The 11,032-nt window shown below is 52.5% G+C and overlaps 1 protein-coding gene across 1 annotated transcript; it reads right to left on the reverse strand.

The window, feature by feature from the left end:
- Positions 1 to 1,245: 1,245 nt before the first annotated feature.
- On the reverse strand, positions 1,246 to 9,467 carry C6H1orf115 (chromosome 6 C1orf115 homolog). The gene is made up of 2 exons (XM_021698445.2): positions 9,114 to 9,467; positions 1,246 to 1,956 (listed from the first exon to the last, which is right to left on the reverse strand). The coding sequence occupies exons 1-2, from the start codon at positions 9,405 to 9,407 to the stop codon at positions 1,837 to 1,839; spliced, it is 414 nt and encodes a 137-aa protein (XP_021554120.1). The 5' UTR covers positions 9,408 to 9,467; the 3' UTR covers positions 1,246 to 1,836.
- Between the last annotated feature and the right edge of the window lie 1,565 nt (positions 9,468 to 11,032).

The following is an 11,032-nucleotide window of genomic DNA, read 5'->3' on the forward strand; positions in this document are numbered from 1 at the left end:
CTTCTCCCGGGCGGGTCAGCATCCCTGGGCCCGCCGGGGAGCGATATCCTCCAAGCCCATCACAGGCTGCCTCCTCCCGTCACCTGTGGGCCGTGGAGGCCTGGCTCTCCCACTAAACTCTGCTTGGCTTTTTCTTCCACTTCGGTCTCTTTTCTCCGAGTCCCAGTGTGCCCAGGCAAGCTGTCAACCTCTTTCATCATTTGAGTGAAAACAAGACCGTTTGTTTTCTCTTTTCCTCACAAATATTAATGATGCAGAACTGGATCTAAGTTCATCTTCAACATGAGCCTCCAGAATGTCTAGCTACAACTTTCTCCTACACCGGTTCCTTTTTTTGTCCATCTGTCTCTGTCTTCCCCAGCCACCTTCTCCATGTTCTGGTGCCACCTGGTTGGCTTGACTGGTGAGGCCTGAGCACTGAGGCCTCCTGTGCTGGGCCTGGGGAACTGCTCAGGGCAGCACGCAGGTGTTGCCACCCACCCTACAGACTGATCAGCAACAACTATTTGGGCTTCTGGATATTCTGGCAACAGTCGGAACGGTGGCCTATCTGGGGGTTGGCGGAGGGGTACGCTAAGAGGAGCCTCCTCTTTCTTTCACCTCCCTGGCCAATGATCCAATGGCAGTCCCTGGGTCATCCTGGGCGGAGTGTCCAGCCCAGGATCCATGCAGTGCTGAGCTCTGAATCCAGGTGAGACCAGCTTGGCAGCCCCGAAGAAGAAAGGATGCTACAAAGGCAGCCAGTGAGAGCTCATGGGCCCCAGGGGGATTTTCAGCACCAGCCTTGGCACCCCTAGACCCCCAGCATCCCTGGTCCCTACCCGGAGCTGCAAGCCCAACCCACCTAAGGTTTCCCAGGGCTGATAAACCAGACCTGGCTCCCCAACTTCTGCTCCTCCTGTCCACCATCTTTCTACTTCCAGGACACCTGTCTCCTACTTACTGGTTCCTTCTCTAAATCACACACTTTCCTTGCCAGGCGCCGTGTCTCCCTCTCTCCCAAGACAAAGCGCCTCTGGGTGGCCTGGCGCAGTCGGGCGATGGTGCCTGGCAGCTGAGTCAGGAGGCCCGGCCATCGGCCAGCCACAGGCCTGGCCCGGGCCCCACGGAAGGGCTCCCTCCAGCACCTCTCCAGCCCACTGGCCTGCCTCTGCACCCCTCCCTCCCACCAGGCCAGCAACACATTCCTGTCCCTGGGCGAGGGGGCCGGGGGGGGGGGGGGGGGGGATGGGATCACAGGCTTTATCTGCTTTCAACAGTCACACACGTCATCAACAGTTTTCAAAGCATCCCCACCTTCAAAGAGATTTTCCTTCCTTCCTTCTTCTTCTCAAGCCCCTAATTCCACCCCTGGTGACTAAGGGGTGGAGGAAGGAGCTGGGGCGCATGACAAACAGCTCCTCTGCTGGCCCCAGAGTCAAGGCAGCCAAGGGCTGTGAGCGCCGTGTCAGCCTGCGACCCTTCCAGAACGTAACAAATCATCAAAACCCCTGTCCTGCCTCGTAATCACCCCTCCGCTACCCACCCAGAGCGTCTGCCAGGTGTCTGCCTCTGGGCCAGCCCCCCGGCCACCTGCGCGGGAAACCTTCGGCCATTCGCACACTGAAACCCCAAACCTAACACGGCCGGATTCCCTGCGGGATTGTCCATCGGAGCCACGGGTGTCCTAGAGTCCTGAAAAGCTCAGCGGATGGGCAGGCACGTTCCGTTCATAACATTCATCCAATGCAACAAGGAGAGACATTGACTTCCTCCAAGGATTCTGTGGGTTCAGGTCTGAGATGGTCCCAGAGCGGAGCTTCCATCCGTGCTGGTGCGTCTGCCCCGCAGCTCCCGCTAGCGGACGAAGGAGACCACGCTGGTGGCTACTCCGAACGGGGCCGAGTAGGCCGCAGCGAAGCCCTGCAGGCCGATGACCACGTAGCGGCATCCCTTGGTGACCACCTTCCCAACATTCTGTTTTTCAGGAGAGAAGAGAAAAGCAAAGGGGTGGGTTAGGCAACTCCGTAGTCCCTCACACGCCACGGTGACCTACGTAAAGGACCATTCTGCCGCCTTCTCTCAGGGCAAATCATCTTGCAAAGTACTTTCAAGCACTGCACGTTTCCAGATAACTCGGACATCCTGATTCAGAGCTCAGCACCCCATAGGTCCCATGCTGGATGCTCCCCCAGCATGACCCAGGGGCTGCCACTGGGCCACTGGCCAGGGAGGTGAAAGCCAACAGGAGTGAGGCTGCTAGCTCTGAAACCAAACCGGTTTTGTTGTCAAAGTAGGCTCCATGCCCACCAGGGGCTTGAACTCACGGCCCTGAGATCAAGAGTCCCGTACATGCTCTACTGACTGAACCAGCCAGGCGCCCCGGTTTTACTGTTAAGCCAAAGCCTACTCTTCTCTGTTCCAGCCCAGTCACTGCATCATCTGGAAGCTGGGCTAAGGGTTCCTTCCTTCACCTTTATCTGAAAGCCCACCCTGCCGTCCCTCTATCTCCAGCGCAGATTCCTGTCCAGCCCGCACATCCGTCTCCAGAGTCTCCCGCTATTCTCAGACTGCTGCATCCTCCAGTACAATGATTAGCTCCTTGAGGGTAACGATCACACCCTGCTTTCTCGCTATCCACTCCTTTTCTGCAGGGCCTGGTGCTGGACAGGGGACATCCCAGGGATTCAAATGGAATGGCAACAGGAAGCAGAGAGACCTTCCCCCCACTCATATCGATGATGGTGCTGCTGCCCACCCCACCCCCCCTTCTGCTTCCCACCCCCAACTTTCGTCATCACTCTCAATGATGTCAACATCCATGTGGGTGACTTGGACCCTACCACCCACCTTGTCTCCCAGACCCCTGACCTTCCCAACTCCAATAAGCACCTAAGATTCCTGGTTTCGCTCAAAACCCCTGATCACAATCACAAAGCTCAGGGCCAGCGCTGCCTGGCAAACCTGGTCTGTCTGTCTAGCAGGCTGACCTTCCCTCTCTCCCAGATGAAGGGGCTTTCTTGTGCTCCTTGCTGTACTCCCAGCACCCAGAAAGGGCCCGGATCTTTCCTTTGGAACCTCAAAAGCTCCATAAGGAGCCCCGGGAAAGAGCCAGGTAACATCTATGGCTTCTCTAGACACTGACTCCTGGCATTGTGCCCATTGACTTCTCAGTGAGACATTAGGGTTCATGCGTGGGGTGGGGGGTGGCACGAGGTTGCTAAGAGAGACATCTCCTTAAATGTATAGTAAGATTCAGTGGGAGAATTTTACTTCCCTCCCTGAAATAACAGTAACAAAAGACTGTTCTCTGGGAGCAAGTGTAACAGTCCTTTACGGTCCTTTATAAGTAATGCCAACCAGAATCACGGATGGCCTGCATTAAACTTGACATTTCTGGCCCTTGGACATCCACTTTGCTCAGCGTGCTATTTGCAAAAACTGCTCGTCGCTTCATCTTTGCCATTTAGAAAAAAGCTACTAAAATAGCTCATTAGCTGGAATACTGTCAAAACACAGGTTCGAGAGAAGCGATACAAAGAAATGTAAAATATCGGGCGCCTGGGTGGCTCAGTTGGTTGGGCGACTGCCTTTGGCTCAGGTCATGATCCTGGAGTCCCTGGATCGAGTCCTGCATCGGGCTCCTTGCTCAGCGAGGAGTCTGCTTCTCCCTCTGACCCTCCTCCCTCTCATGCTCTCTCTCTCTCTCATTCTCTCTCTCTCAAATAAATAAATAAAATCTTTAAAAAAAAAAAAAGAAATGTAAAATATCTATCGATGACCATTTCGGTGTCATTTGAGGGAGGTTTTGTATTCTTTGATGTGGGTCAAGTTTTCAACCCAAATAATCTCTCAGAGAAGCAATGAGGCATGGGGGACCCAGGGGAGCGGGTAGGCTGCAGAATGCCCCCCAGTCCCAAGAACCTGTAAATACGTGGCTTTATAGGGTCAAAGGGATTTTGCAGATGTGCTTAAATTAAGGGTCTTAAGATGGGGGAGATGGTCCTGGATTATCCAGGTGGGGCCAATCATTATAAGGGCCGCTATATATGTATAAGGACCCAAAGGAGGACAACCGTCCTTGTTAAGAGGGACACAGGGGTCATACAGAAGGCAATGTCATGACAGAGAGATCTGTGGACCTCTGCTGCTGGCTGGGATGCGGGAGGATGGGGACCTCTGGAAGCTGGAAAGAGCATCGAAACTGGTTTCTCCCTGGGGCCTCCAGGGGAACCAGCCTGCGGACCTTAGCACAGTGACACTGATTTCGGATTTCGGATTTCTGGCCTCCAGACCCGTACAGCTGGTGTTGGTCCTAAACCACTGCGTTGGTGGTGATCTATTACAGCTGTGCGAGGATGGCACTTTCTGGGGGTTCTCTGGATTCAACTAACCCCCAGGGAAGTCAGGGATTCCCTGCCCCCTCCAGTTTCAAAAAAAAAAAAAAAAAACGAAACAACCCAAACAAACAAAAACAAAAACAAAAACCCGGCTGCCAACAAAGATCACTTTCCCCTGAATATGAAGATCAAGTCTTCAGTTTTGAAATGTGGTGAGGACCGAGGCACAACGCTGAGCCGGGCGATCAGCTACAGGAGGTTACTGAGTTCTGATTAAAAACGAATCAGAGAGTCAATAGTCCTACGGGGGTCTCTCCTTCAGCCCAAGCCAGCAGCCAACAGTCACAAAAGCCTTGCCACCTGCCAGGTGAGCTTGGAGATCTCTGCGGGGAGGGCATTTACTCTTGCCCATAACCCTCGACTTACCCCTTGTTACTCATAAGGAAACTGAGGCGAAGCGGTGGGCCCAGCCCAAGGTCACCAAACCAACAAGGCACAGGGCGGGGCTTGAGCCTGGCAGCCTTGAGCGTTTCTTACCTGCTGCCACCTCCAGCAGGAGGACAGTTTTTCTCCCTCTTGAGCTAAAGTCTCCTCCACGCATTGTATTTCCCCCTCCGACCCTCTCCCAGCTGCCTGATGGACAAAACGTATGTACTTTCCTCATCCACACCCCTCCTGCGGCTCTCAGGGGTGCCTGGGAAAGGCGACCTCTCATCTTAAGTTTTGGGGGTTAGTCCCCTCAACCCAACTGCCAGGTGAGACTCCTGCCTCCCAGCCTGGCTACCCTCCAGCTGTGCGGCCTCAAACAGCGCACCTTCCTTAAACTCCAGCTTCCACAGCTGCACCCTGGGGCGGGGGGGGCACTTTCCAAAGTTCTGGGCGTGACTCAGGGGTCTCACCCATGAAATGCGCAGCAGAGCTCTTGGCATGCTGCAGCAGAACAACAAATGTCTGTTCCTTCCCCTTCCCTGGACCCAGAAAATGGCCCATTCCGAACAATGAAAGCACCACGTGAGCACGAGCGTCATTACTTACAAATGACCAGGGAACGCTGCTGGGCAAGAGTCCAGGCACGCAGCCCCTGAGCCCTGAGCCTCCTTCAAGAGGCTGGACCAGCTGGACACTGGGGTCCGCGCCTGGCTGGGACCCCAGGGCAGCAGGAGAGAAGAAACCCTTTCGCATGTCACAAAGGCCCAATGCTTCTCTTTAAACAGAAGCAGGGAGTCGGGTGCAGGGCTGGAGCGGTGAACAGATGATTAGGAACTGCCAAGCCCCCTTCCTTGAAGGAAAAGCCATCCATTAACAATGTGGCGTGTCCGGGGGCGCCTGGGTGGCTCAGTCGTTAAGCGTCTGCCTTCGCTCAGGCCATGATCCCAGGGTCCTGGGATCGAGCCCCGCATCGGGCTCCCTGCTGGGCGGGGGGCCTGCCTCTCCCACTCCCCCTGCTTATGTTCCCTCTCTCGCTGTGTCTCTCTCTGTCAAATAAATAAATAAATAAAAATCTTATAAAACAACAACAACAACGTGGCGCGTCTGCAGGTCCCTCCTTATTCCACTGGGCCCAGGAAAGGGAAAGACTCAATGGTGGCTAAAGCCTGGAGACTTACCTCCCCACACCTCTAGCGGAGGCTTGCCTGTTGCCGTAGATTTTCAGCAAAGAGGGGTGGGCTCTTCTCTTCCTCCATGTTGGGACCTAACTGGTTACCTTCCCAGACACCTCCAAGAAGGTGGGAAGTTGAAGGCAGAGAGGGCGCATCCAACCCTAATTGGACAGTGTCCTCTCATACGGCTTCCGGTGTCTACTGAACTAGGGTGAGACATGACCGAGCTTCCGCTGCTATAAAAATTAACCATTTTAAAGTGAAAAATTTGGTAGCATCTAGTACATTGGCAGTGTCATGCGACCAGCATCTCTACCTACTTCCAAAACATCTTTACCATCACCAAAAGAAGAGCTGCACCTGTTACACACTTGCCCCCCCCCCCCCCATTTTTCCTTCTCCCCAGTCCCTGGCAACCACCCATCTGCTTCCCTCTCTCTGCATTTACCTATTTGGGACATTCTATAGAAACGGAATCATACACGCATACAGTATGTGATCCTGTGTGTCTGGTTTTTTCCACTTAGCATAATGTTTTCGAGGTTCATCTGAGACAGGGAAACTAAAGGGACCTCACGAAAAACTTCTTTTTTCCTTCTTTTTCCTGCTTCTATTTTGGCCAGGACCTACACTGTCGCCCTTGACACACCTTATAGAACAGATAATGTATGTTCTCCATGTAAAGGTCAAGGATTTAATAATTGCTTTGGAGTCTCCCAGCACAACAGGTAACATCTAAGGAGTGACCAGGCAGGGTGGTTCCAAGACCGCTGACTGACTCATCAAGATCCCTGGCTCCTGGACCTAAATGACCTACAGACACCTCAACACTCGTCTTTGTTCCTAGATGCCTGAGAGGACACTTGCACCAGCCCATTATCCTCAGTAAAAACGCCAAGTCTCAGTAAAAACCCCATGCCCAGACGAGACTCACCTTTCTTTCCAAGTCTCCAAGACACTCTGTACCTATATTCTCTGTGTCTTCAATAAACTCTGCTCTCACTTCCTCTTGGCTCGAGTTCTGAGTGCCATCCTGCACAGAGCCAAGGACCCTCCTCGGACCCAGCCAGCCTCCATCATATCCACATTGTGGCCCGTAATGGTACTCCATTCCTTTTTATGACTGACTAATATTTCACCATATGTATACGCCACATTTTATCATTTATCAGTTGTTTCCACCTTTTGGCTATTTTGAATAATGCTGCAACGAACATGTGAATATGTTCTCTCACTCAAATATATATATATGTATATTTCAGTACTTATTTTCAATTATTTTGGGTATATACCTAGGAGCTGAATTGCTGAATCATATGGTAGTTCTATGCTTAATTTTTGGAAGAACCTTCAAACTGTGTACCACAGTAATTGCACCATTTTACATTTCCATTAGCAATTTGCAGAATTCCAATTTCTCCACATCCTTGCCAACATTTGCTATTTTTTTTTTTTTTTGGTTCTTTGTTTTTTAAATAATAGCCATCCTAGTGAGTGGGAGGTAGTAACTCGTCGTTAACCTGTGAGACCTCAATCTTCTCTGCCAGGTTCTCAGGTCACCATTGATTTCAAACTGTCCCTGACTTTACAGCCTCATCCCTGAGGGCTCTGTACCATGAGGCTCCATGGTGGCGCCCCGACTCTGCCAGGATCTCCCTGGGAGGCACGGACTTCACTAGGGCAGGACCGCACTGTATCTGGTTTCTGATCTCTAGTGGTTAGCACAATCCCTGCACGAAATGAGCACCCAAAAACCATCTTCAGGTGCCTGCCCGACCTGAGAGGTACAGTATCCGTTCGCCCGCTGAGAGGCCAGTGGTGGTTTCTTTGTGCTCAACTGAGACCAGGAAGCGGGTGATCAGTTCTAGCAGGACTCTGAGCCTGAGAGTCCCGACCTCAGAGTTTTGTTTTGTTTTGTTTTTTTAAAGATTTTATTTATTTATTCAGCAGAGACAGAGAGAGAGAGAGAGAGGCAGAGGGAGAAGCAGGCTCCCAAGGAGCCGGGAGCCCGATGCGGGACTCGACCCCAGGACCCTGAGATCATGACCTGAGCCGAAGGCAGACGCTTAACGACTGAGCCACCCAGGCGCCCCCGACCTCAGAGTTTTTAATAATATCCTGTACCACTCACTGCCTGCCCGTACACTGGGCCCAAAGCTGCTGACGGGCTTTTACAGGGGATCATACACCAAAGTTTCTAGGAGCAGAGACCAGATGGTTTTAGATAGGCTAAGAGGCCACTGGAGGACACAGATAATGAGACCGTGAATCAGATGGGGCCTTTGGCCAGGACACAATGAGTTTTATGATGATCTTCTGGGTGGCCTTGTCCAGCCCCAAGGGGCAGGGGCAGAAGTAGCTTCAAGTGATTCCAGGCAGAGGCACCTGGGCACTGCCTTGGGCTTTGATCTCTGAGAAGGACACTGTCATTTTATCCCATATTCATATTCTCTCTCTCTCTCCTCCTCTCTGTCTCCCCTCCTTCCTCTGCCCCCCCAGCCCCCAAGGCAAAAGGCAGTCGTATGTCTGCAGGTCCCAGAGTACACCGATAGCCAGCTGGGGGAAGAGAAAAGTAGATTCAACAAGTGCCTATTTATGTATTGTTGAGCTCCCAGGCCCTGGAAATAACCTTGGGAATACTTGAGGAGAATAACCCAATTCTCAGCTGGTGGGATATCCTGGCGAGGATGTTGCCAGAGAACAGATGAATTGGCTTGCAACTCCCTATTTTCCAACTGGGTCACCTTCTGTAAGTCACCTAACCACTCAAATGCCTCAGTATTCCCATCTGTAAAACAGGGACACGGACTTCTGTCCTACCAACTGTGCAAGGGAGTGTAAGACACACCAGGATGAGAACCACGGGGAACGTTGGGACTTGCTGGGAATGTGACCAAGCGGCCAGCCCCGGAGGAGCCGGTGGATTGGTGCCCCCCGCCCTCCCGCAAAGCTCCGGTTTGGCTCCTCTCATTACTTGCGATTTAGTTTTCCTTCACCTCCCAGTCGACAGACGGAACCCTCTTCCGTGTCTGTTAACGACTGCTGGCCGGGGGACGCAGGGGCAGCCCAGAGAAGCCGCGCGCAGCCGGCCGATGGGGACCCGACCGCCACCCTCCGGGCGATCGGGCAGGAAGCGGGGGGTCGGGCCGCCCGCACCCCGAGCCCGCGGGCGGTGGCAGGCGTGGGGCCCTACCTTGCCGTACTTCTTCAGCTTCTGCCGGTACCTCCTCTTGGGCTTCTCGCCGGCGGCCGGCTCGTCCAGCGGCTCGTAGCGCTCGGGGAGGACGGCCAGGTGCACCTTGCGCGCGCTGCGGGCCCCCGGGCGCCCCGCGCTCGCCCCGCTCGCCGCCTCGTCCCCGCGCTCCGGCTGCTCCAGGAGGGCGGCCGCCTCCTCATCCCCCTCCGCCCGCGCTCGCGCTCGCGCCCGGGGCCCGCGGCGCAGAAAACCACTCGCCGCCTTGCTTCGGAGCCTGGCTCCCACCGTCATGATGCTATGGCCCCGCTGGCGAAGGTCGGGGCGAAAAGACGCCAACCTTAGCGCCCCGCCCGCGCCTGCGCCTGCGCCCCCGCCTGCCCGCCCCCCTGCCCGCCCCAGCCCGGACGGGGCGTGGGTAGAGGGGTGGGGGTGGGGAACTTGGGTGGCAGCGCCCCCTGGCCGCGGGGCCCGGAATTGCGCGCTCAGCCCCACCTGCCCGCATCCTACCTGGCGGCCAAAGCGGGGGACACCCCGAAAGCTGGGTGCCCAGTGAACGTACGAAACACGTTCAGCCGCACTTGCAACGGAATAAATGAACCCCAAATAACGAGGCGTCATTTGCCACGCTCAAATTGGCAGAGGCGATGATGATGATGATAATAATAACAGTAAAGATTATACTCGGTGCCGCGGAGGATGCGGTGGGACGGTGGTGATAATGCAATATTCATGGGATGCACGCCAGTGACACACTTTTGGGAAGGCAATCAGAAAATAGTCATCAAGATCCCTGAAAAAGGGCCATACGTTTCTAGACAGCTATCCTAAGGATATAGTCAGAGACACAAAGCTCTGGGGCGCTTGGGTGGCTCAGTCGGTTGAGGGAAGGACTCTTGGTTTTGGCTGAGGTCACTATCTCAGGGTCTTGAGATCCGGCCGCAAGTCGGCGCTCAGCCCGGAGTTGGCTTGTCCCTCTGCCTCTGCTCCTCCCCCTGCTTGCGCGTGCTCTCTTTCTCTAGAAAATAAGTAAATAAAATCTTAAAGAAAAACACAAAGTTTACTGAGTCCGCGGTGTTAATCTCAGTCTGACACACAGTGAGAAAGTGGAGCAGCAAACCAACGGGGCTGGGCAAGCTAAGTTCTGGCCCAAGCGTAGCGCATGTGATGTGATCATCACAGTCAGGTTTTCAGCAATATCACTGGAATATCATGCATCTCTTGGTTCATGGTGAATCTTAACCTTCTAGGGAATGCCTTATTGTCTTATGCGCGTAAATCTCTCTCTTTTTTTAGGTAGGTTCTACGCACAGCGTGAAGCCCAAGAGGGGCCTTGAACTCTCCACCCTGAGATCAAGACCTGAGCTGAGATCATGAATCCCAGGCTTAACCGACTAAGCCACCGAGGCTCTCTATGCCAGTAAATATCTTTTAATTCTTGGAAACTAAGAGTTAAGATAAAATAATATGGGGTATTAATTTCATTAATATTTTAATACTATTAAAGTGCATGATACATTTAAGAATGCTTTGGCTATGTTGCTATGAGTACATAAAATATTTACAATTTAGCTTATTTGAATATACAAATATTAGTTTTAGGATTCCAACTTAAAATGTATGATTAAGTAACTGATTTAGAGTTATAAGGTTTAAATTGAAAGGAATATAAAAATAAACTTAATTTACTACATTTGTAAGAATTACATAGCCTTGTACATAGTTGAAATACCTGAAAAGAAAATTAAATATATTAAGTTTGTAAAAGTCATCTAAAATGTTTAAGATAATGAAATTAAGTGAATGGTGAAATTCCCCCTTACAGTAATAGTTAAATTTTATTAGATTTGTAAATAAAAGTAATTAGGTTTGTAAATAAAATAAAACAAAGGTTAAGGGAAGCTAGATTTGTGGATTTG

This window comes from Neomonachus schauinslandi, chromosome 6, assembly GCF_002201575.2.
Source record: "Neomonachus schauinslandi chromosome 6, ASM220157v2, whole genome shotgun sequence".
Lineage (NCBI taxonomy): Eukaryota > Metazoa > Chordata > Mammalia > Carnivora > Phocidae > Neomonachus > Neomonachus schauinslandi.